Source organism: Apodemus sylvaticus, chromosome 7 (genome assembly GCF_947179515.1).
Source record: "Apodemus sylvaticus chromosome 7, mApoSyl1.1, whole genome shotgun sequence".
Lineage (NCBI taxonomy): Eukaryota > Metazoa > Chordata > Mammalia > Rodentia > Muridae > Apodemus > Apodemus sylvaticus.
In genome coordinates, this window is record NC_067478.1 from 24,355,780 (window position 1) to 24,383,704 (window position 27,925).

Below are 27,925 nucleotides of genomic sequence, written 5' to 3' on the forward strand. Positions count from 1 at the left end.
GCTCTGCTTCAAAGACTATGGGTAAAGGCCAGGTTGGGCAGCCCACCATGCAGTCCCTGCACTGAGGGAGCAGGAGCAGGAGGGTCGTTGCAAGTTCATGGCCACAGGCTACATAATGAGTTCTAGGCCAGCATAGATTTGAGAGAGTGAGCCTCTGCATCAAGCACACACAGAAAAACAACCAAAACCCTCTAAGACTATATCCACCCTTGGCTTCCCGGAAGCACTGTAATTGAGTCTAATTTACCATTGGCCTTGTTTCCTTAGGACCGCTTTCATCAGCTAATAGCACCTACCAGTTTTAGCCTTTCCTTTCTATGAGCTAGGCAGAGAGACCATTTCTAAAGCCGAACTCCATGGTTATATGTTTATAGTTTGCCAAACTGTAGCCTTCCTTCATGGTTCTGAGGTGTTTGAACCAGAAGGCAGCTTGACCCCAGCTCGAGGCCCCTTTCATGTGCCTCAGCACCTTTGCTTCCGTCAGCCTCCCAAGGTCTTCCCTTAGTCCTGTGCAGTACTACAGAAAATCACATGGCAGAGAAGAATAAGGCAGAATTCCAGCCCCATCTCGGCTATAGGAACACTGCAGACTGTTAGCTTGTGCCAGCGAGTGTGGAAGGTTGCCAGTCAACAGAGGCTCAAGAGTAAGAAGAGCTGTCCAAGGGAAGCCCAAGGAGAGAACTGTCTGGTCACCGTGGTCTCTGCCCAGCCGGGCTCAGCCCAGATCACTCCCAACCCCCACTAGCCACAAGGGTTTCCCCCACAGTTGCAGTTGTGTGGTGGTGGCTAACAGGAACCTTGTGATTTCAGGGCAAAGACGGCGCTGCAGCAGTACCTGGCATGACGGGAGAGCCCTGGGCACCTGCGAGCACCCCACACCTTTGTAAAAGGAAGTACAGGAGCCAGCCTCATTGACCCCTTCTATTTGCACACGTCACCTTGGACTGCAGGGAGCTGTTTTGCAAAGCAGTTTAGTAAGCTTAGATCTCAAATTCATCTTGAGAACATTTTTTGAGGTAGTAATTTCCTCAGAGGACTGTTGTGTTTTGTTTTGTTTTTTTTCTGAGCTACCTGGACTCTTTATTAGAACAATCAATCATTTCCTTTGGACCTACAATTTTTTTGCCTATGCTGCAGCCACTTTGTGAGCAAGAATGATTTGTGTGTGTGTGAGTGTGTGTGAGTGTGTGAGCGTGAGCGTGAGAGTGTATGTGCGTGCACGAGCACGGGAGTCAGAATGAATGACCGTGTGGGTGAGGGATACCTCAGATTTTTCTTTTCTTATTTTGTGTGAAAATCTCTTTTCTACAGATTTTCCAGGGTTTAAGCATTGCTTGCTGTATAAAAAAAAATTTTACTGAATTATATACAGTTTGAATGAAATGTTATTTTAAAAGCAAAACAATTGTTTAGTGTTCCATAAAAGTTATGTTGAATTTTGGTCAGATGAATATTTGTAAGTAAAAAAAATATATGCATTTCTGAACCTCAACTTACATAGATTTTCTTTATAAAAACAAAAAAAGACAAAAAAGACAAAGAAAAAGTTGGCTACAGTCTGCCTGAATAACAGGCACTGTACATGGTGCTGTGCAGATGGTAAGTTAGCATCTTACTGCCATCAATATTAGCAGGTACAAAGCCTTTGGGTTTTGTTTTATTTTGTTTTGTTTTTTCTAGCCGAATTCCATAAGTTCTCAGGCTTCCAAGTCAGGACGGTGGAATAGAGCGAGCGAGGGACTGTCATTGTAGGCTTTGAAACATCAAAGGGAGAGAGAGACTGCTGGTGGAAGCCTAGCGAGGACCAGGTGGGCTGGCTTTGACAGGCCTGGGGACCGAAAGCCCCCCAGCATCCCTAAAATCCTATCATTAGTGGGGCAGTATTTGGCTGAGTCTCAGAGCAAACCTGGAGAGCAGGTTGCCACTTCCTGGAAACAAGCCCGATCACTGGGTGCTTCTGCGGCAGCGTGTGTTGCTGGGAGACTAGCTTGTTTTGCAAACATGTCCTAGAAAGAAGCAGCTTCTGTTCACAGCAAAGTGTCCCAGCAAAGGCCGTGCAGTAACTGGGGTCTGCTTGGTGCTGGGCTTACCTAGAATGAAATAGGAAGTCTTTTCCTGAATGAAGCTAAAATACTTCATGTTGAGAAAAGGGAAGAGAAGCTCCCCAGGATGACTGAAAATGCATTGGGGAGGGCGGGGCGCATCTGCTGCAACTTCCAGGCCCTTCAAATTGAAATCAACAGATAGGAACAAACAGCCTGCCTTCCTTTGACCAGGAGGTCGGAGGCCTGGCAGGCAGTGTGTGCAGTGTGTGCAGCTGCTGGGCCACACCCTCCCACCAGCCCCTCCTGCAGGGCTCCTCACCTGAGAACTGTCTGTCCCCAGCCCTCACCTTCCTTGGAAGACCTAAGTATGGTTGATTGCAAATGAATGTTTTAAAAATGTTGTATTTAATTCAATGCTTCCTGTTCTCCATATGGCCACCCAAGATACAAACACATAGATTTCCAAGTTGTTTTTCCAAAACATTACTGAATTTAAAAGCTGTCACAACAGAACTTGGGTTTTGTACAGATGTCAGAGTGCTAATGTGAGAAAACCTGGGAATGAAGCCTTACCCGGGCCACTTACTGTCGTGTTGAGGGTGCTGGTGTTGAGACTGCACCCTCTGATAGCATTTGTTTTAGAAAGTACCAGTAAATAGAAAGAAACCAATAACACATTGCTGAGACAATCGTGAACCCAAATAGCATGTGAGGGCTGAAGACCCTTGAACTCTGTGGATAAATCTTGTCTGTGGGTATAAGCAATGGTCACATAAAAAGTGCTTTACTATAACTTTTCTGAGTTGAATGAAGGGAAATGTATTTATTAAAACAAAGCTGTGTGCTGCTTTATGCAGGTGCAGTGTTTGGTCATCAAGGAAGTGGGGAGAGTGGTGTGTGGTCTTATGTCTACACCCAAGTTCTTAACGAAGCTTCTGGCTCTAATACTGCATTCTGTTTCTCCTTTTGTGCCCTGATTGTAACCCAAAATTTATAAACTAGAAAAGAATGTCAAATTTAATAAGTTGCATTTTTTTCCTTAAGCACTTTATTCAGAACAATACATGTTCTTCTGGTAGTGTTTGGATAATATGCTTTTAACACATGCTAATAAACGCCAAGAAAAGTCATGGCAACTTCTTTAAAGGAGTCTGTTTTCCACGTGACTGGAACATTAGGAAACGGCAGGCGAGGATGTGGACCAGCTCTGAGAGGCTGTGGTTTATGGAAAATGAAAAGCCGTGAGGTGGTTTTGCATTGCAGGATGGAGGCCAATACCTCAAGCCAGTGACGGCTCTCAGAGGTACCTGCACTGATCTGAGGGCTCCTCTCTCTGACCCCTGGAAAGGCCTGCAGACTCTGCAGTTGCCCGTCCCCAGCCACCAAGACCCACCTCCAACCTACCACGCTGTTTCTTCCCCTTCTCCCACCGCGCTCAACACCATTGCCACCACCTGCGAAGTCAGACTGAGTTGGAGACTGACCAGCGGCTGTCCTTCTGCAGGGACACACGGGTGTTCCACACTTCCTTACTGTGCTGCCTTACCACAGCTACCAGTTTAAGGCCTCACTGGGAATAGGAAGCCAGGGGTACGTGCCCCAGAGCATGAGGAGAGAGGAAGAGGACAGGGAGGCGGGTGTTAAAGGGCGAGAACCTCTGAGGTACTCAACGTGACTGCAGGTGGATGACCAGGTGGCTCCTTTTTCCCTAAGTTCCCTAGAGAGAAGTGCCAGGCCTAAGGAAGGGGACACTGTCACTCCAGGTCTCTGGACACACCTGCTGACTGGGGTAGATCTGCTGCCTCACCCTGCCGCTGGCAATCCCTGATCTCTGAGCATAGGCTCTCGCTTCTCCTGAGTCCCATCCTCACAGAGAGCGTAGGTGTCAGAGCCACCGACTGTCTGCAGCCCCAGCGTCAGGCTCTGGTTGCCAGGCAGTGGGGCTCTCAGGGAGGGCAGGCCACAGACAGCCCCTAGCGTGGAGCCGCCCCTTTGCCACCTCCCAGCAGGCACCTGAACAGAGGAAATAAGAGTTCTGAAAGTCCATTCTAGAAGCTGCCTTTGGCTGATTTCTGTTAGGGGTGCCAAGCCAAGAAAAGGTCCCTAAGAGTGCTGTCCCCTGTGAGTGGCTGGACCTGAGCAGCCACTCACTGGAGCCCTTACCCCAACCTCCATTCTTAGACCATGGATCTTAAGGGTGTTTCAAAACAACACAAGACTGAGCCACAACATCATCAAGGCCAAAGGAGTGTGACACCATGATCACACTGCAGCGGCCTCCTGAGAAGGCTCCGGCCCTCAGCCCCGCCCCACCCACTCCTCCTTTCCCTGGCTTCTGTAGACCTTGACTACTCCAGCTCTCCTCTCGCCAGAGATAAGGTGACTTTGGGGAGCTGTGGGAGCTGCCAGGTGGGTGCACCCCCTGCCCCCCAACTGGTAGTTTGGAGCTGTACAATGCCTGTTGTGCGGAAGCCATGGCATGGTAGGCCTCACAAGGCCCTAAATTTCTTTTTACTGAAATCTTAAATCCCTCAGAAGAAGGGCAGTGGAGCCAGGGACTCAGTGGAAACTGAAGGCCGCCTGGCCCCACGGGAGCACACGGTCAGGTCTTAAAACTGGGCGTCATCCCAATCAGAAGCTGAAGAAATAGTCAAGTATTCATCAGGAAAGTGCGTGGCCCACTTGTGGTGAACTCCGTCATCAGGGGCTGCCCTTGCCACCTGAAGATAACGGGCAGCACTAAGCCAGTTCATGCCTGTTTGGCAGTGTCATAGCTGTCAAGCTAATTTCAGATCCTCAAGTTACTGAGTTGAGGCTGCTGAAATGGCCCAGCAAGCCTGCAAGTAAGGTACCTGTTGCCACGCCTGATGACCTTTAGACCCCCAGGATCCATGTGGTGGAACTCCTTAAGTTGTGCATGCGTGTACACACACACACACCCCCCACAATAGTAAAATAAATGTTTTTTAAGGTGTCAAGCTAGGATCAAAGCATTTTGATTTATTATTGAAAAGGCCCAGTATCTTCTGACGTGACATCATGCCTCAGCAGCAAGTTGGGTATTTCTGCAGGGTCTTTAATAAGGTAGGGAAATATGGACAGTTATTTTCATTGTCCACAAAATAGGGCTAAACCAAGAACATATTGGTGCTCCGAAATCATCCTCTGCAGGTCCTTCTTTGCAGACAGGAGCATACCGATGGCTCCTCCTGTGGCCTTGTGACCTTGCTTCTGGCAGAAGACAACACATTGTTCCAGTCCTCAGATCCTCTCAGAGATGCAAAGGGTCTCCGTGGGGCCCACCATAGTTTGAGCCTCAGCACCTGGGGTGGGGGGAGATGGCAGGGTAATATTGTTCAATAATACTCAACAAACAGGACACAGCTGGAATTTGTCGGTAGGTGAGATAGCCAGATTCCTGATGGCTGTGTTAGGAGGGATGATTGCAGGATGGTAAGAATAAACAATTCTGGTAGATCAGTTACAGGTTAGACATCTTCATCTTCACAACTGTGAGGAAGATGGTGGTTTGGGGTTTTAATGGCCACGCATTGTCTCCATTTTACACGTGAAGAAATGGTTCCAGCAAAGGTAAGTTGTGTTTCAGAGACTCAGGATCTGTCTCCAGAGCAGGAGTGGGGGGCAGGAGGGGGCTAAGTGACGGTGCATGCTCCTCTGTGATCTAGAACCATCCCCATTGCTCTGTCAGCTGAGGCCAAAGTCAGATCTCCAGCACTCCCCAGGAGCCCTAGACGGCTGTTTCCAGCCAGTTCACTTCCACCTACCCCGGGCTAGCCCATACTTATACCCTGGTACCTCTAGCCATGCCCCGAATGGACAAAGATGGCTCTGAAGAAAGCTGGCCTGGCGGGGCTATCCACCAGAGTGAGAGGACCAAAGGACACCTGTGCTTGGTTCTGTGAACTTGGGTCTCTGGCCCCCTGCAGAGCCATACTCCCCAGGGCTTCCTGACTCTCTGAACCGGTGACCTCAACATCTCCCTCAACCCCCACCCTACCCATTCTGACATGCTGAGTTTTAGATCTTGATACCTAAGCACAGCAAACATCTAGGCAAATATGCAGGTTAAAATCCAAACAGGCAATAAGCATTTTAGATCTGTATTGCAGTATTCTCTTTCTTTCTTTCTTTCTTTCTTTCTTTCTTTCTTTCTTTCTTTCTTTCTTTCTTTCTTTCTTTCTTTCTCTCTCTCTCTCTCTCTCTCTCTCTCTCTCTCTCTCTCTCTCTCTCTCTCTCTCATTTTGTTTGTTTTGGCTTTTTTGAGACAAAGTTTCTCTGTGTAGCCTGGCCATCCTAGAACTCATTCCATAGACCAGGTTGGCCTTGAACTCAGATCCAAGTGCCTCTGCATCCCAAGTGCTGGGAGTAAAGGCTTCTGCCTCCACCTCCACCACTGCCGCCACCACCACCACCTGACTTCCCTCCTCTTAAGAACTAACCTTCACATTTGGGCTTTTCCCAGACAGTTCATCTCTTGCTCCCTTTCACTCACTGCAGCCTCGGCGCTAGCCAGACCCAGTTCTTGCTCTGGTTACAGAATCAGTGTTCTGTGCGCCTTGGACTCTGGTTTCTCACCCATATCTGGAGGAAGTGATGGTTTGGCCCATGTTGCCCAAGCACTGTGAATGTCTCCCATAGACGGAGGGGGGGAGGGGGGGGAGGGAGGGGAGGAGAGAGCCTTCCTGGCCCACTCTAATATGGGCCGAGGGCCAGGAGGCCACAGCAGGCTCCAGAAGGGGCGCTTCTATACAGTCTGGTTCTCAGCAAGCCTACCAGGGAAGCAGGGAGGGCATAGGGACAAGAAAGGGACGCCTGGCTTTGAAATAAGCCTCTGAAAGTTACTAAAATTTCACCTTAGCCATGAAAGGAATGCAGATTAAAACCACTTTAAGATCTCATCGCACAGAACAGAATGGCTTTTGAAGACACTAATGACAAAAGGTAGCAGATGTGGGGACAGGAAACTTGTACACTGTTGGTAGGAACATAAACTACAGCAGCCACTTTGGAAATCAGTCTGGAGGGGTCTCAAAAAAAAAAAAAAGTACTACTCCTGGGCATTCTAGTCCCTGTGACAGGGATGATAGCCCCTGTTCATTGCTGCCCTATTCACAGTGGCTAAGAAATGGAAGCAGCTAAAGAATAATCAAGGTTTGTACACACACGGTGGACTCTTGCTCAGCCCTAAAGAAAACAAATTTGCAAGGAAATGGATGGGATAGAAATTCATTTTAAACAAGGTAATCCACACCCAAATAGACAAATGCCATGTGATCTCATATGAGGACCACAGTGTCAACTGTTTGGTAGGGTTTGGGGCATATGGACTGTGCACTGGAGGAAGCAAGGCCCTGTGAGGTAAGGATTGCCTTGAGGCAAGGCATATAGTAGAACATAATTGTAAAGAAGGGGGCAGCATGGGAGGGAAGGTTTAGCTGGGGAAGGAGGCCTTGAGATTGGGGACATGAGGACGTGGGATGGGCAGAGGATTAACTTCATTAAGTACTAAGCCATTTGAAGGGCAAACTGTGCCCAAGTTACCCAGCAACAGCTTGGCAGCTGATAGAATGACCAGGTGTCATCTGCATCAATTCAAGACCCTTTCCAAGGATAGAACCAGCACTTGGGCGCCAAGCCAACAACCGAGGTCTGGAGAGGAGTATTTTGTAGTAGTTAACTAAACTGAATTATTAGTAACTCCCTTCTGAGTACCAGAATCGAGGCCAATAGTCAAAGGTGTCACTACTCAGCTTCAATCAGAAACCTCTCCTAACAACAGTGAGTAAAGAAAGATTCATGGCTGCCCAGGATGGGGAGTGTCAGTGACAGGAGTGGGCCCAGCCCTAAGTTAGTCATAGCACCCCTCTCAGGCGTTGGGAGCACTGTGAGAGAGAGGGCCAGAAGGCACCATGCCCTAGACTCACAAAAGTGCTGTAATCATTAACTCACATCAGCTGCTGTTACCTGCCCTGGGCCCACACGAGGTCAACTTCGGGAGGTTCATCCCTTTACCTCTAAACTCTCGACTGTCAGTAGATGCCCTGAGAGAGGGAATCACTGTCATTAGTGTGGTACTCTCTGAGTCCTCCAGACATCCCCTAACAGATAGCTTTGAACCCGTGATCACACAGATGGCCCTGGTTAATCTTGGTGGATTGCAAAACAAAATGAACAGCTAGGAACACTGGAGAGAGGGTTGAGGGGAGGGAAGGGTTGTGGGGAGGGGAGGGGGGGTGGGAGATGAGAGTGATTAGTGCCCAAAGGATGCATAAGTGAACGTATAAAAACAAACTTTTAATCTGTTTAAAGTCATGGGATTTCCCCCCATGGTTGGCAGAAAGAAAGGCAAAGTGTCTTACAAGTAGAACTAGGAATCCACCATAAGCAGAAAAAAAAGCCCAATTGATAATAAAAGCAGCCCTTCCGCTCCATGAAGGCACCAGAAGGCTTTATGCTGATGCCAGTTACATGGTGACCTGTGTTTCAGAACAGGACTTTATTGGCTAACTGGGAGACAAGTCGTCAGTTACACACACACACACACACACACACACATACACACACACACACACACACACACACACACAATCATAAAGCCATTCACCTCAGAAAGCCGTTGTCAACTTACCCTGTGGGTCTTCCATGTCTTTATCTGAAAACTTGAAACTGGGGAAGAGCAGACGCAGCTCTCTGTTGGCGACCTCTCTGTCCCGGCTCCCGTGCACAGCGTTAAAAGGCATTTCTGTGCCGTACTGAGCCCGGAGACTGGGAGCGTTGGTACAATGTAAAAGAAACAATTGTTTCACTTGAAGAGAAATGCTCTGCTGCAGGACCACCAGCACAAGACAGCACAATCAGCACAAGACTGCTTTGCTCTTTGTAGAGAACCCGAGAACTGCGGCCGCTGCTGCCAGGGGTGTTAGACACAGGGTCTGGCTACATTTCACTCCTGCCCAGAGAGGGACTACAGTTCCCACTGTGTTGGGTCCCTGCCGAGCTCTAGCACCTTGCATCTCCTCAGGCAGCTCTATGACTGATCCTGGTCGAGCTAGGTAGGACCTATGTGCTGAGCACAGCTCTAAATGCCTCTGTGCTGCCCGAGGGTGCGTAGTCCCACTTTACAGCCTAGGGAAGTGAACTGAATGGAACAGAAGCTGAGGACAGACTTGACCCATTAGGTGGTGACCTAGGGTCTGAGCCCTCGGCTGCTTCGCTTAGCCCGTTGCTTCAGTTAGACTCCCTTATCCCTTAGGACTGCAAAGTACAGCTATAGGGCTTTGTTTGTTGTTTTGTTTTCTGGGGTTTTTTTTTTGTTTTGTTTTTTTGTTTTTGTTTTTTTTTTTTTTTGTTTTTTTTTTTTTTTTGTTTTTTTTTTTTTTTGTTTTTTTTGTTTTTTTTGTCTGACCATGGCTCTGTCAGCTTCAAAAGCCAGGATCCATGGATTTGGGGCAGTGAATTCCAGGCTAGCTGAGCAGGTCTAGGTAGGGTGCTGAACAGGAAGCTGACTCCAGGCAGTGGTGACTGTGGTAGTTGAGTCCACAGGGCAGGCTGTACTGATGCCTTTGGCTTGGCAAGTCCCTGAGATCTGTGACTGAACCAAACTCAGCAGCAGCCTTTAGAAATTGGCTGGGGTGGGGTGTGGATGGAGGGTGGATGGGTGGCGGGGGAAGATCCCATGTCGGGGAGTCTGAGAAACTCAGAGTAAGATGTCAAAAACTTCCCAGATATATAGAAAGGCATCTCCTGGCCACCAGAGAGCTGACAGCATCACCCACGATTCTGAACCAAACACCAAATGAAGCTTGAGGTGGCTGAAGGGACTACAGCTGTTGTCACCTGTCAGGATGTTCCCTCCTGGCCACATTAGGGTCACAAGGTCCCAGGAAGGTTCTCCAAGCGGTGACTACATCCTCGGCGCCCTCGGTCTTGGTGAGGATCAGGAGGTGGCTGGGTCCACTGCACATGTGATGTACAAGCTTCTCAAAAGCCTCCTAGGCACAGGGAAGAACACGGTGACCCGGGGCCAGAGCTATCGAGACCTGAAGCAGGCCAGCGCACCCAGACTGTCCACTTTCTGGAAGGGAGAGTTAGTACGCAGCCTGTGAGCTCGTGGATGCTCGGCCATGACCTGGCCACCTCTGCCTGCTTGTGGTGATGATGACCAGCCACACCCCAGGACACGAGGAAGGTGAGCCATGGTGGAACATGAGCTAAGTTGGGTAGTGGCATGCTAAAGGAATGCTATGCTTGCATATCTAATACATGGGTGTTGGGTCTCCAAGGGTACAGTGTAGATAGCACTTGTCCCCAAACCCTGCGGCCCTTCTTCAATACCAGTGCTCCGAGTTTCCTTTGGGGAAGATCCCGCCTCCATTTCATTTGTTCCTCATTTCACAACCGTGATGCTTAGCAACTATCGCACCTCTGACCTAGGAAGTGGGGCTATGGCCTACGAGCCCTCAGCCATACTCCCCAAGCAGGCAAGTCATAAGCAGAAGCAAGCAGAAAAAGCAAGAGGACCTTAAGTGGCAGGCGGCGCCATCTTGAGTGATTTGCCTAAGGCTTTGGCGTCTGTGGCCTCTAGACTTCTCTTGGTTCCTCTTCTGTCCAAGCATCCTTGTTAACCTCTTTCACTCTCTGTCACCGGTTCTGGGAGTTATGGAGCACCCTTCTAATTAACATCTTTATTCCACTGCTGACAGTTCCCTTGCCACCATGGTACTTGAGCGGCACAGGCTCTGGTCACATTCTGAGCTGCAAATCCATTACCCACCCACCCGCTGTTCATGTTCTTGTTCTTCATGTTATTCCCCCGAGCTTCTATGAACCTATCACCAGAGTGTCGGAGAAGGAGGAGGAAGGAAGAGAGAATGAGGTGGACCAACAGAAGCAGAGGAGCTGACCTCTCTGGCTCTGTGTTGATAGAACACTTGCATTTCTGCCTCTGTCAGGGTTCTCTCTTCCTTTAATAGTATGTCAAATCCTGCTTCCTGGATCTGCAGAATATACATAATATACATTATATATATACTTATACATACACACATATACACACATACATACACATACATATACTTGTGTGTTCCTCAGATGTGACTCAAGGCCACACTTGCAGTGATCTTAATGGAAAGATAAAAATAAAAGCGATGCAGGTCCTTAGCACCCTCAGTACCCACCCCCGGATCTAACCAGGCTGTAACCTTGAGCAGAATCTGAGTTAGAAATCATCAGAAGCCTTCGTTCCTCAATGCATCCCAGCTCCTGCTGCCCCCATCCCTGTGCATCTGCTGCAGGGGACCCGAGAACAGTTATGCAAGGTGCGTCATGTGCCTCCCACCTTCATGATGATTTCATCAGCCTTCCCATGGGCCACTGCATCTGGTTTAATGATGCCCAGTGTACAGGTCTTTCCTGATGACACTGAAATTAACCAGGGGAGTGCTGTCAGATGGTTGGGAAGCCATTTGCGGGGACAGTGTTGTTCCTGTGCCAGCTCCATTGCAGCAAGTACCACGTATAGGCTTGGGTTCCAGGCTCCTCTCCGTAGGCTCAGACTCTAGGGAATGGTACCAACCTGGCACCAGACCACAGCAGGGAGACCCAGCCTGACTTGGGTGTGCAGAGTCTAACTCTCTGAACCCTGGGGACACACAGGGGTGGACATTTCCAAAAGACAGAAATAGACTTGGAATGGCTGAATGAGACGCCTGGAGATGGCTGAGCCAGGAACACAGGGGCAGAGGTGACAGGCCCAGCCCCCCTCAGACCTTCCTGTCCCCCTCTTGTGGGTCTCAGCTTTAACTGCTGCCTGTCTTGCTTTCTTCTTATTCTCCTGACTCCTTGGCTTCTGCAAAATAAGTTTATTTTATATATATGGGTATGTTCCCTTCATGTATGCCTGCACACCATGGGAGTACAGTACCCACAGAGGCTCAAGAAGGCATTGGGTCCTCCTGTGACTGAAGTTACAGACATGAGCTGCCTGAGTCCTCTGGAAGAGCAGTCAGTGCTCCTAGCCACTGAGCCGCTCTCCAGCCCCCTGCATCTGAACATTGTGCTTCTCTGCTCTAGCACAGGCTAGCTACCAGATTACAGCTTCAAACCCCTCTGCCCCTCTCCAGGTTTCCTGAGAGGTCAGACAGAGCAGCTTGGGTTTTTGGTTGTTTTTTTTTTTGTTGTTGTTGTTGTTTTTGTTTTTTGTTTTGTTTCAGTCTTAGCTTTAATTTTGACAGTGCTTGGGGTCAGCCTTGATGACCAGGGGCCACCTAGGTCCGAGCTGTGGGAATTCTGTAGGGAACAATTTGTGTGGTCCCGGAGCCCATCTCTGCTGGGCTCCTATTGACATGAACTTGCCCTTGGTAACTTGTCTGCATCTTCTATGGAATCAACATGTCCCACCATCTATCTATTTTCTGCTTCTCAACCTTTATATCTTTTGTGTCACAATGAAACAAAACCATCGGTATCTAAGGAAGATTTATACCGAGAGTATCTGTAAAGCCTACATTGATAGGTATATGCTATCCATTGGACAGATGTTGCCTAAGGTCTCTTAGTCCCCGGCCTATGGCCCTGTCGGGAGGTGGCTGAACCCTTGAAAGGTAGGGCCTACTGACAGGCAGGTTGTGGCACTCTTGCTCCTTTGCTTCCTGGCTGTGAGATACCTTCTCTACTGTGTGTTCCTGCCTAGAGCCTTTACGACAGGCTCTAAAGCATCTGGACCAACTGATCTTGGGCAGAAGCCCCCAGAACTCTGAGCAAAGGAAACATCTTGCCTATATAAGATGATTATACCAAGTATTTTGAATGGTAATAGTGTCTGGTTTTGTGTCTACTTGACACAAGCTGGAGTTACCACAGAGAAAGGAGCTTCAGGTGAGGAAATGCCTCCATGAGATCCAGCTGTAAGGCATTTTCTCAATTAATGATTAAGGATGGGAGGGCCCCTTGTGGGTGGTGCCATCCCTGGGCTGGTAGTCTTGGGTTCTATAAGAAAGCAAGCTGAGTAAGCCAGGGGAAGCAAGCCAGTAAGTAACATCCCTCCATGGCCTCTGCATCAGCTCCTGTTTCCTGACGTGCTTGAGTTCCAGTCCTGACTTCCTTTGGTGATGAACAGCAATTTGGAAATGTAAGCTGGATAAACCCTTTCCAATTTGCTTCTTAGTCATGATGTTTTGCGCAGGAAAAGGAACCCTAACTAAAACAGACAGAAAGCCGACTAGCACAGTGTATGTCACCCTAAGGAACAGCCTGCTCATTTTTCTGTGGCTACCATTTCTGATAGGCTGGGGACACTTGATGTTGAGGCACTCCTATGACTGACTGATTCTGTGTTGAAGTGGTGGGCTCATGAGACCACCTAAAGGGTAGAGGGAGAAGAGGTGAGACCCTTGCAGGCCTCATCTTCCAGCTTCAGTTCAAAGGGGGGAAAACAGGAAAAGAGGCCAGAGAAAGAGAAAGATGTTATCTCAGAAGCCAGACAGAGGGGACTTGAGCTATAGCTCAGAGATTGACACACTGGCCTAGCAAGTATGAACCAATGGTTCTCAAGTATGGTTCCATCTCCCATTACACACACACACACACACACACACACACACACACGCATGCGCGCTCACGTGGGGGGTAAGAGAGCATTGAGAAGAAAGGCACATTGGCACAATGAATATCAACCTTTTCTGATTCAAGAGACTGTGGCTAGGGTTGGAGAGCTGGCCCAGTGATTAAGAGCCCCGACTGCTCTTCCGGAGTTCCTGAGTTCAATTCCCAGCAACCACATGGTGGCTCACTAACATCTGTAATGGGATCTGGCGCCCTCTTCTGGTGTGTCTGAAGAGAGCAACAGTGTACTCACATACATAAAATAAATAAGTCTTTAAAAACAAACAAAAATAGGAGACTGTGGCCTTTGACAGCAGCGAGGCCTCTTAGGAGTGCCCTTTGAGGAGGAATGGGTTCAGGGTCAGAGGTGGCCCCAAGATGTGGACAAAGTTCACGAATCTTAGCTAAGAGGGAGAAGAGGCTGAGGGAGAAAAAAGGTTTCACAGGGTGTTCTGGGTCAAAGAGACTTGACTGCGGAGGACAGACAGAGGAGAGAAGAGGTGATAGTGTAGAAAGGCTATTTCCTGTGAGAGCCAAATCATAGATGGTCTTCTTGGTGGTTTCCTGGCTTCCCTACGCTATGCCTGTCGAATTCTGATCCCAATGGTCCTTACTGCGCACCTATGGAAGACAGCCGTGTATCTCAAACTTCCCTCCGCCAGTTGAATCCAGTCCCTGTTCCCTGTCATCTTCGCTGTTAATGCAAGACATCCTCCCATGGCAGCCTGTCTAACTCTCTGGTCCTCAAAGGCAACCGGGCCACTCTTATTGTAGGGAGGCTCCAGAAGGGACACAGCGCAGTACCTCTGAGAATTATGGCTGATAGCAGCTAGAGAATGAGGGAGATGGGGATGGGGCTGTGGAAGGGAGAGCTAGTGGTGTTTTAGAAAGAGGTAGTAAGGGAAACTTGAACTCTCCAGCTTAGACAGAATTCACTGCCCCTCTTCTTCATTATGACTGAAGTTTCTAGAAGGATCATTTCCTGTTGTCCAGTGACTGCCACCGAAGTCATATTTGAGTGCCATCAGAGAGCTGTCAAATGTACCCATGATGCCAACAATGGGCAAAGAGAGATCTGATACCATTTGTTTGAAGCCGAGTGACTGAAGACAAAAAGCTCATGGCTAGCTTCCCAGAACAGAAAAGGCCCAATAGCCTGGCGACTCGCTTGCTTAAGATGCACATCAAATCGGAATCCACCTTGCTCATCATCAGGCCTGCACTTACCTATGTCCCCATCTTCGCCACCATCCTTTCTGCGGGGAGGCCACTTGACCGCACTCAAAAGATCCTCATCGGTAACCTAGGACAAATCAGTCACGGACAGCTAGGACTTAGCCAACGCAAGTTATTGTGAAGACTTTCAACATCTTCAGAAAGCAGCATCAAAATACAGAGGTTCAAAACATGGAGCGCAATAAGCCTTGGGGATGAGGACGGGTCATCAGGGTTTGGGCAACAAGGGTCTCTTTAGTACTCTGGGGTGGGGATCCTTCCTGGTCTTGAGCTTTAGAGTCTGCCTCTTAACCAAGTACAAGTAGAGACTAAGGAACGGCAAAGAATAAACTGTTGGTGTGATGGTTTGTATATGCTCGGCCCAGGGAGTGGCACTATTAGTGGGTGTGACCCTGTTGGAGTAGGTGTGTCACCATGGGTGTGGGCTTTAAGACCCTCATCCTAGCTGCTCAGAAGCCAGTATTCTGCTAGCAGCCTTCAGATGAAGATGTAGAACTCTCAGCTCTTCCTGCACCATGCCTGCCTGGGTGTTGCCATGTTCCCACCTCGATGATAGTGGACTGAACCTCTGAACCCATAAGCCAGCCCTAATTAGATGCCCTTATAAGTGTTGCCTTGGTCATGGTGTCTGTTCACAGCAGTAAAACTCTAAGGCAATAGGCATTCAAATACAAGGGATGAGCCACCCAATGGAGAGAAATCAAGGGACGGACCAGTTTCCATGGTAGTGTGAGCCTATGGTTTTCCTTCTTAGGGAAATATGGCCAGTATCCTTAGGAAAATGGAATTATGACCTGATTCTGTATGTTCTAAAAAAGGGGCTGTGCTCTTTGGAACTTAGTGAAAGCGTGGGCAGTGAATACCTAATGGCAGGGCGCTGGACTCTCAGCGGACACACAAAGTGCCTGGAAATACCTCCATAAACCTATGGTGTATGGATTTTTAAAAGATTGCCAGCTAGCTGTGAAGATGGTGCATCACTGGGAGAGGCTTCACCATGAGGCTGGGGAGGACCCTCCTATAATTTGCTGTATTTTAGGTCCCCCCCCCAAAGCCCATGCCTTTTTCTTCATCAGATATTTATTTTTATAAATACATTCCTTTTCTTTCTTTCATTTTTTTGCATCTCAACCACTGTTGCTCCTCCCCTCTGCCCCATGTCTCATCCACTTCTGTTTCTCTTCAGAAAAGGACAGGCCATGGATAGCAACCAAACCTGGCATAGCAAGTTACAGTAAGACTAGTCACCCCTCCTTTCTCCTCATCTTGAGGCTAGACCAGAGGGTCTCTAAAGCAGAGAAGAGAGTCAGAGACAGCCCCTCCTCGCATTGTTAGGAGTCCCACAAGAAAACCAAGACAGTCCCATGCAGGCTCCTGATTGTTGGTTCAGTTTTTTGTGAGCCCCTATGAGCCCAGGTTGGTTGATTCTGTGACTTTTCTTGTGGTGTTTTTGAACCCTCTGAAAGCCCATGTCTTAAACTCGGCCTGGCAAGATGGTGGAACCTAAAGGAGATGGGGCTGGAAGGTCACTAGGGGACTGAACTTGAAGGTAACTGGAGGAGAAGGTTACTCTTTCCACCACCTCCTTCCCCCCACATCCCTCTCCTCCACCCCCACAGGGACCAACAGCCTTCTCCACGTGCTGTCTCTATAAGGGTCCAAAGTCAGCAGACCTATCTGGCCATGGACTGAAGCCCAAGGTGTGAGCCAAAATTAACCTTTCCATCTTAAAAAATCAATGGCCTCAAGCATTTTGTTATGGGACCAAAAGGCTGATGGAGTCACTACTTAGTTCTGTCAATTCCTCTCTGTCCCTGAATCCTGCATAAGAGTTTAGTTGTGACTGAAAGGGAAATGGGTGAAAGATGTTCCAGGGACTCTGGAGAGGAAAGAGGATCACTCCTGGGAGACTTCTAACTGTGCATCCTCCCAAGGCCCTGGGTGAAGAAAAGGGCCAGGTCTGTGTGTGGAGGGGGCCCGTGTGCTCCCCTTGTGAGCCTGCCTGTTGGACAGGTGACCTCTGCTTACCACATTCCATTCCCGGCCTTCAGCCAGAATCTTCTTTTCGACCTCCAGCTGCTGTAAGATGGTCTTCTGAAGCAGGGTGGGGTTGGCTCCCTTCACCACAGCCACCAGTTCTCCTCTCTGGAATGTGACAGGCCATGTGAAATCCTCCTCAGAGCTGGTCATCGCTTTCAGGAGGCAGTGCCTAAGGTCAAGGTGCATCAACCCTAGGCCCACATCCTCCACCCTCACCCCTGCTGTTAGTTCCTGGGGCCCATCCCACCGTTAGGCCCTCAATTTGGCTCTTAACTCTTCAAACGATTTCTCTCTGATCTCCATCTTCTCCCTGACGTCCATCTTGTCAAAGCTTCCTTCAGGGCAGCCAGGAGTTAGTTAAGGGAGGAACAATCCACAGGAGATTGTGTGGCTAAATGTGACTTATATGTGGCTTATTAACAAGTATTTGCTGATCTCCTACTATAGCAAGCACTCAGGGTGAGGCAGAGAATATAACCGCTAACCTTAGAAAGACACAATAATGCCTCACAAAACAATACTGCAGTAATAGGGGACTTTTGTCTGAAGCTTATCAGCATAAACATGGAAGAAGGAATTCACAGTACGGGCTGTAGTAGTCGGAGAAGATTCTTTTCACAGTGGTCATGCTTAGTGTGGACCTGAGTTTTCTGCTCTCAGGTTTTCTCTGTACGTCACTGGGAGATGATGAGAAGCTCTGGGACAGGGGCCCTGATTCCATCTTTCTCCAGCCCTCTGTGAACCACCATGGGTTGGAGATTGTGGCCTGCATCCCCACAGATGATTCAGATTTTTGTTTTAACTACCATTGCCCTATGCAATCAAATGACTTTGATAACAACTGTGTTCTGTGACAGCTCTGAGGGCCAGCGTGGCTGGATGGACATGGCCACCTCCTTCCCACCCAACGTTCTCTGTCCCTCCAACCACAGCCATATAGCCACCACAGGAGCTGGGTCTCCCTCCTGAAAGACAAAGCCCAAGTGACATTTTAGCCCAAGGGCTAAAATGGGACTTAATATGGGACTGGCAAGATGGCTGACAAGATGCCTCTCACCAGGGATGAGATCTGAGTTCATCCCCAGGCCCCGCGTGGTAGAAGGAGAGAGCCAGCTGTCATCTGATCTGCACGTGAGTGCTGTATCGTGCACACACATGAAAGATAAATAGAGATCTAGCAAATAATTAAAATAAGCTTCTAGTAAGTGACACTCGTGGTGCTGAGGCCAAGAGAATTGGCTGTCAAGGGTCCTGGGAGAGTGGACCCTGTTTTCCCTGACTACCACGAGTGGGCAGGGCTGAGTCTGGATGATCAGCAAATCCACCAGTTGCCAGGCAGCCTTAATCTGGGAACCCAGGAATGAAACCATGGGCACTAAGGACCAGGAGCTGGTCATGGATGACACATCCAAAGACATCCAAGTCACTGGTCACCGCAGAACCCTCCAGTTCCCAGGGGGTTCCCTTGCTTTTCCTTTCCTTTCCTTTCCTTTCCTTTCCTTTCTCCTTTCCTTTCCTTTTTCCTTTCCTTTCCTTTCCTTTTTCCTTTCCTTTCCTTTCCTTTTTCCTTTTTTTCCTTTTTCCTTTTTCCTTTTTCCTTTTTCCTTTTTCCTTTTTCCTTTTCTTTTCCTTTTTCCTTTTTCCTTTTTCCCTTTTCCCTTTTCCCTTTTCCCTTTTCCCTTTTCCCTTTTCCCTTTTCCCTTTTCCCTTTTCCCTTTTCCCTTTTCCCTTTTCCCTTTTCCCTTTTCCCTTTTCCCTTTTCCCTTTTCCCTTTTCCCTTTTCCCTTTTCCCTTTTCCCTTTTCCCTTCTTTTCCCTTTTCCCTTTTCCCTTTTCCCTTTTCCCTTTTCCTTTTTCCTTTCCTTTCCTTTCCTTTCCTTTCCTTTCCTTTCCTTTCCTTTCCTTTCCTTTCCTTTCCTTTCCTTTCCTTTCCTTTCACACTGTGCTTATCAAGGCAAGCACACAGCTTCTCTCTATATTCATTTCCCCTAAAAGTTCCCTGTGGCAAAGAAGAGAAATCTCAAAACCATGCACTGAGAATAAAGCTACAATCTACAGTGTCCATCAGCAAGTCAAACATGTGCATCCTAGGACACGCGTGTCCTTTGCCATGTACAGTCACCTAGGAGGGCTGTCGGGCCACCAGTGGCCATCATGGAGCTGAGTCTTTCATCTCCTGTGGAAAGGGCCCACAAGCAGGAATGAGCACACTTGTGCATGGCCGTGCCTTAGGGAAGTTCTTCATGAACGGAGTGAATCAGTCTAGAGGGTGTGTCAGGGACAACATCACCCCTTAGCATGGCTGAGGCCTCGTGGTGACTCCTGAGACCTGATTCATCTCTCTGAACACCAGTGATTTACAGTCAACAAACAGTTCTGCGTCCACAGAGATACTTACCGCATAAAACAGAAAGGTTGGCTCGCACTTCCCTCGGTATTTTTCCAGGACATCAAGGCGGTCTGCCTCTGCCTGAAGAGAGCAAGCTGTCAGTGGGCACTCTAGGGGCAGCTAGCCAGTGCCAGGTCACAGCAATGCCATGCCCTCCCTCATGATGCACCTCCTGGTGACAGCTGTGCCAGTGGCATTGAAGAGTCAAGAAGGAAATGAGATACTCTGGTTCCCCAAGCTACTGGACTGGTCCAGGGAACCCCAGCATCTGACATCCTCCTGTGCTTGTGCCTGAGGGTCCTCAGACATCCCCTCCATTGTCTCTGATCCTTGGAGTCCGACCCTCTGAGAGATTAGCATAAGCCCTGTTGACTCCTGTTGTTTTTAGAGTCTATGAATCACACCAGCCATCAGTGAGCAGGGTGTTGGCGGAGTCTCTTCACTCTCTATGGAATTCCTAGGACTGCACTTCAAGCAACCATTTGCTCAAAGATCCACTTTATGACATAAAAGATGGAAGTCTTGAAACTCTGGGCTCTGGAAGTAACATTTCGGCCAGCAGTGCTCACTAACCAAGACAGATATGCAGATGCATCTGTGTGATGTATTTGCATACAGTTTGGTGGTGAGGTTGACGCCTTTGTGTCTAGAGAAACTACGGGACACATTGACAGCTGGGTGCCTTTCCATTTGAAAGGCAGCTCGTGTATTCTGGCCCTCTCTTCTTCCATGGTTAATTTGTTTATGCTGTTGTGTGTGACTTTTTGCTGAGAAGGAATCTTACCATAGCAAAATGGAGAAGGTCCAAGCCAACCTCGATCCTCATCTTCTGGAAGAGGCTAACCACAGGTTTGCAGGGTCCACACCAGCCCTGGTAGACATCCACAACTGCCAGAGGTGAGGAACAGACAGCTCATCAGACAGCCACATCCATGGTGACAGTCTGCTCTCATCCCTCAAGCCGCCTCCCCTGCAATGGACGCGCTTGTGGGCTAGGTGTAAGTCTGGTGGATTAGGAGTGAGCATGAAACATTACAGTCCCTCATTTCAACACGGAAATTTGGATCTGAAATGTAGTGAAGTAGGTGGGTATGGTGGCTCACAACTGTACTCTCAATCCTTGGAAGGCAGAGGCAGGAAGATCGGGTGTTCAAGACCATCCTCAACTACCAAGCGAGTTTGAGTTTGTTTTACATGAGAACCTGTCTAATGAGAGCACGGGGGTCGGGTGGGGGAAGGAAGAGCTGAAGCGAGCTCAGGTGGAAGAGGAAGCATGGAGGAAGCACACCTTTAAGGCGAACCCTTTACCTTCCCGAGACTGGGCCTGGTGCAGAGTGTTATTCGGTGAATATCTGAAGAGAGCAAAACTACTCCAAAAGTAGGCCATATAGATGACCAGTAGCATCTCGGTAACTCTTATCAACGGATAACAAATGTGGTTTTTCTCCTGATGAAAGCCACTCAGATGGCACAGTGGTCAAGATCACTCGCTGCTCTTGTCGAGACCCAGGTTCTGATCCCAGAACAAACACGGCAGCTAATAGCTACTTGTAACTCCAGTTCCAGGAGATTGGGCACCCTCTGCTAGTCCTGATGCACACCACATATACGTGGCGCTCTGACATACACACGGTCAAAACCCTCATACACATAAGCTTTTAAAATAAAAAATTTAAAGCCACTTGCTTTGGGTAAAGCAGCAATTATTCATTTACTTGTAAACTCGCCATCTTTCCCTAAGAGCTGCACCAGAGAAACTGTTAGAGGGGCCTTGGAATTCTTTCATGCTGCCCATTCGAGTGGGTGTTGGAGCTGGGTTTTCTGGATCTCTCTTCCCCGCCTTGTGGTTGGAGCAAACTGTGAAGCCCGTAAGGAAGCTGCACACACTGAGTCAGCTCACATGGACCAGAACCAGGCAGGGTCTAGCCTTTGCCATCAGAGGGAAGCGGCCTGTGGTGGTTACATTGTAGAGGAGGGGTATTTGTGTGTGTGTGTGTGTGTGTGTGTGTTCATTCCTCTAACCAGCCCAGTAAGAGGTCTTAGAAGAGCTTTCCACTCCTGAAATATTAGCCATGGTCATATAAGCATCTATCAGGGCAGCTGGCACACAGCAGAGTCTCCAAAAAATAATTACAAGATACTTGTCCTTTCACCATTGGTAAAAATGTAATAGTTTGTTTCACCCTGGAGCTGAATTTACCTTCCCAGACCAGACACATGGGTACAACTGTTAATTCTTGGTACCATCAAAAGGGTTCATAATCCCTCCGACTGGAGAGTATGTCACACACACACACACACACACACACACACACACACACAGGATCAGCAGGACTAGTATTATTTGGTATCCATTTGGCCCCAGGCTTGAGCAAGTCTGCTACAGATGCCAGACGGAAAAGCTAATACTGTTGTATTAGAGTCTGGGGTGACAGGCAGGGTATGCCAAACTGGAAATATGGTGGGAAGCTTGCCAGAGCCTTAGGGGACTCCCATGAGGAGAAAAATGGAGTTCAGGAAAGATTTCACATACATAAACTTCTTTTGAGGTGAGCCTTGGAATGAGAACTGTGATTGTCCGTAGAGTAGAAGAACGTAGAAATGGAGGGGAAACCTAGGACATGCTTTGGAATGCCATCTCAGTTCAGGACACATCTCAGGAAACAGTAAAGGAAGGAGTTGGAAAGGTGTGGGATTTTCAAGAGAGGGAGCACTCATGCACGCTGAAGGGTCATGGAGCTATGTAGAAAGAGGAGGATAACAGGATGTAGAGTTGCCTGGAGAAGAGGAAGGAATCATGGGTAGGAGAACATGGTCAGTTCCAAGACTCCAGCCTCCTGGTGTGCACACCATCACATCAGCCCCAGCCCTTGTGAGTGGGCTGGATCTCATGATGGACTTCTAATAAGCACAATAGAGTATGAATCTGACCTCGAAGTTAACAAAGGCTGACTTGCAGTGGTGGTCTCTCACTGCCCAGTCTGGAGCAAGCAAGTTGCACATTTCAACCATGACGTGAGAATCCTCCCACAGAAACCAATAGCAAGAAATTACGTCTCCAGCCAACAGCCAGTGAGGACATGAACCCTGCTGGCAACCACTAGGTGAGCTTAATCCACAAACAGCCATATAAAAGAGCTCGGGAGCAAGTCTTCCCCGAAGTGAAAATCTATCTGCAACACATAATCAGCCTTGGGAAAGCCTCCAGGGCCAGAGGCACCCAGGTGGACTGCACTTTATCCAAGAACTGCAGATACTGGAAGGTAGCCTGTGTTTAAGCCACTATTGCTTGGGTAAAGTGTTACCCAGCAGTGGTAACTGATACAAGGAAGATAGCTGTAGACAATGATTGTGTGCCTGGTTGCTTTCAGTTCTCTGTGATGTCTCATTCTCCATCCTGGGAGTTCCAGGAAAGCCCATTTTCCCTTCAAAGACATTCTCCTTTTGTGCATCAGATCATTAAGATTCTCTGTGCCTGGTCATCCAACTAAGTACAGCAATGAGCTCTAAACCAAGAGGAAACCCTGGTACCTGACTCGTTCACTAAGCTGAGTTTACTGATGTCCAACTATGTGAAGTACAATGGCACCCGGTATTCTCAGGGGCTCTGCTCTAAGACACCAGTAGGCAATAGAAGTTGGATGGGACCAGAGCTGATTCAAGGACTGAGACAGCCAGTTTGAAAACTCGCTTCTAAGAGAATAATGAGCAAGTGATATGTACAACGTGACCATATGCAATGTCGGCAGATCACGACATTTCAGAAACTGCTCAGAATGCTGTGTAATTTTAATACTTATACGTTCGGATTTTCCGTGGGGCTATGCAGGCAACTGAACTGGAGAGTGACGACACAGAGAAGGCACTGTGCACACAGACACAAAGAAGTCAGCGGGTTCCTTTTCTGTTTGTATATTTTGAAACAGAGACATGGTAGCCCAAGCTAGCCCCAGACTTTCTATGTGAACCTTGAACTCTGGTCTGTCTGCTTCCAGCGTCCAAATGCTGGGGTTACAGCTAGATGCCACCGTCCCTGGCTAATGCAGCACTAGATAGAGACTGAGAGCCAGGCTTACGACAACACCACCCATGGTAGCCCCTTCTCCACCCGCACCATTTAATGTTTCTAAAGGATGGCTATGGGAAAGTGGTTTCATTTAGAATCACCGGTCAGTCCTTTAGAGCCGAGCATCTCCTCCCAAAGCTCCTGGGTGTTGATGTTGACCTGCAGGCCGAGAGGATCAAAAGCAGCAGGGTCAGTAGGGGTAGAGAGGGCAGCCACCTCTCTCTCTCTCTCTCTCTCTCTCTCTCTCTCTCTCTCGCTCGCTCGCTCTCCCTCCCTTTTTCCCTCCCTCCCTCCCCCTCTCTCTCCCTCCCTCCCTCCCTTCCTCCTTCCTTCCCTCCCTCCCTCTCTCTCTCTTCAATATTCCCAAATGCAGTTCTAAATGTCTTCTGTTCACAATCTTCTTTCTTTCTCCTCCCCCTTATATGACAGAAAAAAAAATTAACCTGCAAACAAATGTGTGGCATTCTCAGACATTAAAAAGTGCTGCATGTATCTGTGCAGGAATCACAGAGAAGGTTGCTTTGTGTTGTTAAAAGAAGCAGCGGCACAGTGCAGGCTCCCTTTGTAGCTATGTTCAGTCAGTAACAGAAATTATGGAGTTTTTTGCCATCCACCAACATTTTTTCTTATTTATAGAGTTCTGGTATATATTAGGTCCAGAGTTCAATTCCTAGTAAACCACATGGCGGCTCACAACCATCTGCAATGAGATCTGATGTCCTCTCTGACATGTAACCATAAGTACATACAGAGCACTCATAAATCATTTTTTAAAAGTAAGTACCACATATAGAATATTTTGGGGTGCTTTTTAGGTACTTGAAAGTAAAATACCAATCTGACATCCCATCACTACCACACAGTGAACAGGGGTGGGGGCAGGGGAGGGGGAGGGCTTTGGAGATGGCTCAATAAAGGGCTCGCTGTCCAAGTATGAGACCTAAGTTTAGATCCTTGGCACCTATGTAAACAGTGGAGAATGTTTGTATGTGTCTGGGGATAGATAGAAGATCCAGGGGCCTCCTGGGGCTCATTGGCCAATCCTTCTAGCTGAAATGGGGAGGCCCAGGTTCAGCTACACACCCCATTTCATAGGGGGTAGAAGCAACTAAGAAAGACATCCTCACTTCAACCTCTGGCAGACACACACACACACACACACACAATAGAATCATCCTCTCCAAAGTTTCTGGAATGCTTCTTTTTGTATAATTATATGGGATTGCTCAACATGTGTTTTCGTTTGGTTGGTTGGTTTTTGTTTTTTTTTTTTTCTTTTCCCTCTGTTTTACTTTTCTTTTTTATTTTTAAGACAGGGTTTTTCTGTGTGACAGAACACTCTCTATAGACCAGGCTGGCTTCGAACTCACAGAAATCTGCCTGCCTTTGCCTCCCAAGTGCCAGAATTAAAGGCTTGTGCCACCACCACTTGGCACTCGCCAGCTGTTTTATTTCCATCACTTAGTTCTTAGGAGACCGTTTGACAGTTCCTCTGTGGACTGACCCCTAGTCCAGTGTGCCTGTTTTCTGCTGTTTTGGCTTTTGTGGTGGATCCCTGGGTTGGTTTGTCACGGTAGAGAAGCTGCAGAGATTTTCCCTCGTTACAGCCAATCAAGTGATGCAGTTTCCATCTGCCCATTAGAGACCACACTGGCTTGACCACTCATGGAAGTCAGCCAGGCTCCTCCTCTAGACAAAGACTTTCTCGTTCCTTCTAATTAACTTGTAAGATGTGCACATGCGCGTTAATGAGAGCATGCGCGCAAGCAGCTTGGAACTGTCCAGAGTCTCATCGCTGTAACTCTGCCGCGTTCGTGTCTTACTCGCCCTGCTTCTGCTCAGAGGTCAGAGGTTGAAAAAAGAGTTCCCCACAACAATAATGGGGGAGCCTGATCCTCAGAAGAGTCTAACGCAAAAGATCCCCCCCCCTCGAAGTCCTAGTGTCCAAGCTGCCTGACGCTTTGGATAGTCACACAGCCTCACTTCACAGGGGAGCTACAAAGAGGGACCCGGTCTCAGAACCAGTGAGGTGGGGAGAGGAGGAGGAAGAGAAGGAGGAGGAGAGATCTGGCTTATCCTATGTGCATATGAAGTAAAGCACTCTACACAGCAAACACTCACCACATAACACGTTTCAAGCCATACTGTGCAGGGAACAGTGCAGGGAACAGTGCAGGGAACAGTGCAGGGAAACTGGTTCCCACAGAGCACCCAGATGTATACCCATACCCACAGAATCTGCGTATATCTGGTGCATTTTCTGCAACTATTATCCAACAGAAAATAAGCTTGTTCCATCTTCTTTCTAATTTGTGGTTTTACATTAATGCCCAATTGAGTCTTATGGTTGCAAAGACCCGTCATGAGCTTGTGCCTTGGTCGGAGTATTTATATAAAAGGTTGCCATTCCTGGGTGCTTCAGATAATTTATTTCCATGTTATCACAGAAGGATAGGGCACTTGGGCTCCAGAACACTGTCTCACACTGCTAGTAAATAGAAAGTCGTCTGGATTCCGCACCCGACTCCCACGCCACCCTTTCAAACAAGTGCCAGTAGCTAATCCTTGAGGCTTACCTGCAGGGCAATTTCTTTCTTCCTGTTTCCCATAGCTCTGCAAAGAAACGAATCGATTAACTGGGGCAAGGTATCTCTGTGCCACAACCTCTAGGCAAAGCAGCAAGGCCAGAGAGGTCCAGTCAGTATACGGATGCAAAATGAACAGAAACATAGACTGGCTTACTCTCGCTCTCCCTCACATTCTCCTTTCTCCCAGGAGTCAGCGGTGTGGGGAGTTGGGGGGCGGGGAAGATGCTCCGAAGTCCCTTCACTTAGGAGTGGGGTGGGGGTGGGGTGTCTGTAGGCACCACTAGCAGGTTGTTACATTAGAGTGTCCACCGAGGAATTCGAGAAGATAAAGAAAGTTCTGTAGTGCCTACAAGTCCCCGAGAACTATTAGGAAACAACTTCTGCGAAAGATTTCATCCAACAGATAATAAATACCAGACCTGGACGAAACCAAAGAGCCTCCAACTTACTCTGCAGCGTCTTTGTCGTCTTGGCAACCCAGCCCTCACAGCCAGTGGGCAGCTCTCATTGGCCGAAGGGAATGTCGGTCTGGAGGCACTAAGGTAAAGATCCCACCCTTCCGTGATTCCCGCCTCCTTCCTGCTTGTCCAACCAGAGTTGGTGTGTAGCTTTCCATCTGAGAAATCCTTGAAGCAGTGCCTCACGGGAGATGGCTCTTCAGGAACATGAGAGATGTCTTTTAAGTCTGCAAGGAATTGTGAATTCAGAATTAACTTGGAAAGTCAAGTCTACATATTCCCAAGAGGTACAGATAGTGATTATTAATCCAAGCATAGCGATAGTCTGATTTGATTAAAAGGCCATTAAAAGAGACAGGGGGAATGTGTGGCTGAAGAGATGATTCAGAGGTTATGAGCACGTATTATCTCACAGAAGACCAGGGTTCTATTCCCAGCACTCAGAAGGTGGCTCATAACCCTAGTTCCAGCCTTTTCTGACTTCCTCATTTTTCTGGCACCATACATTTTATACATACATATCTAGGGAAAACATACACAGAATATAAAACAAATAAATCTAAAAATAAGAATTTAAGTGTACTGTTTGAATCATCTCTCCCCCCTCCCCAGTGCATCACTTTGGGCTCCCATGCTTTTTATGTTGTTATTTAAGGAATTGCGGGGATGGGGGGGGGGCCTTATTTGCTTTCATATGTATGTTTTACTTGCAGTGTCTAATGCCCAAGAATGTCAGAAGGGGGCACCAGATCGCCAGATCCTGTGGCTCTGGAGCTACTTATGTTTGTGAGCCGTCCTTTGGGGTGCAGAGTTGATCCCTAGGTCCTCTCTCTGGAAGAACAGCCACTAAACTATCTCTCCAGCACCTGGAACTTGATATATAATATTATCAGTCAGTGAGGTTGTTCTGTCCAAAACCAAATCTCTGGAAAACATACCTTTTAATCAGACTTATGCCAAGGAATGCACGTATTATTTTGCTTTGTTTTAATGAAAAAAAAATGTCAAACTTTGTGACTAATGAAATGCTTTGGTCTGAAAGATTAACTTTCTCCTGCAAGTCGTGCTGTTTGCCACAAGGTGGTGGTTTGCTCAAAAGAATTCCTGCTGAGGCCCCAAATTAGCAGGTGCACCTTCATCAAGCCACCCAGAGCTGATGGGCTGTGTGGAACTAGAATGAAGAACCAGCTAGGCGGGTCTTCTCCCACTGAGGCCAGTCAAGACAGCCGAGATAGGGGAACAGATTCCACAGACAGGCAACAACTTCAGGGATAGCCCCCCCCTTCCTGTTGTTCAGAACCCACATGAAGACACAGCTGCACATCTGCTACTTATGTAGGGGCTTCTGGGGGTGGGGCTAGGTCCAGCCCATGTATGTTCTTTTGTTGGTGGATCAGTTTCTAAGAGACCTCAAGGGTCCCAGATAGTTAGTTGTTGGTCTTAGTGTAGAGTCCCTATTCCTACAGGACCCTCAATCCTTCC

General features: G+C 48.2%; 2 protein-coding genes across 6 annotated transcripts in view; one reads left to right on the top strand and one right to left on the bottom strand.

Moving 5' to 3' along the window:
- Positions 1–3,175, top strand: part of Armc8 (armadillo repeat containing 8) — an 89,846-nt gene extending 86,671 nt beyond the window's left edge. For all 5 annotated transcript variants that reach the window (XM_052187553.1, XM_052187552.1, XM_052187554.1 and 2 more), the window contains one exon: positions 811–3,175. In XM_052187553.1, the coding sequence (XP_052043513.1) occupies positions 811–915 (105 nt within the window). In that variant the 3' untranslated portion in view covers positions 916–3,175. The remainder of the gene's footprint in view (positions 1–810) is intronic.
- Positions 3,176–3,848: 673 nt separating this feature from the next.
- Nme9 (NME/NM23 family member 9) lies at positions 3,849–26,006 on the bottom strand. The gene is made up of 11 exons (XM_052189231.1): positions 25,974–26,006; positions 23,499–23,556; positions 20,116–20,219; positions 19,341–19,412; positions 14,895–14,970; positions 11,404–11,486; positions 10,970–11,062; positions 9,903–10,057; positions 8,695–8,831; positions 8,079–8,107; positions 3,849–4,058 (listed from the first exon to the last, which is right to left on the bottom strand). Exons 1-11 carry the CDS (start codon positions 26,004–26,006, stop codon positions 3,849–3,851), a joined length of 1,050 nt encoding a protein of 349 aa, XP_052045191.1.
- Positions 26,007–27,925: the final 1,919 nt, after the last annotated feature.

What these genes read in the sequence shown, in the direction of transcription:
- Nme9 (XM_052189231.1), bottom strand. Translation starts at nt 26,006, where the DNA reads ATGGGAAACAGGAAGAAAGAAATTGCCCTGCAG. An exon ending in AGAAAGAAATTGCCCTGCAG is followed by an intron (nt 23,557 to 25,973) that starts GTAAGCCTCAAG and finishes CTCGGCCTGCAG; the next exon opens with GTCAACATCAACACCCAGGA. An exon ending in AGGAGGGAACATCCTGACAG is followed by an intron (nt 8,832 to 9,902) that starts GTGACAACAGCT and finishes CAACGCTCCCAG; the next exon opens with TCTCCGGGCTCAGTACGGCA.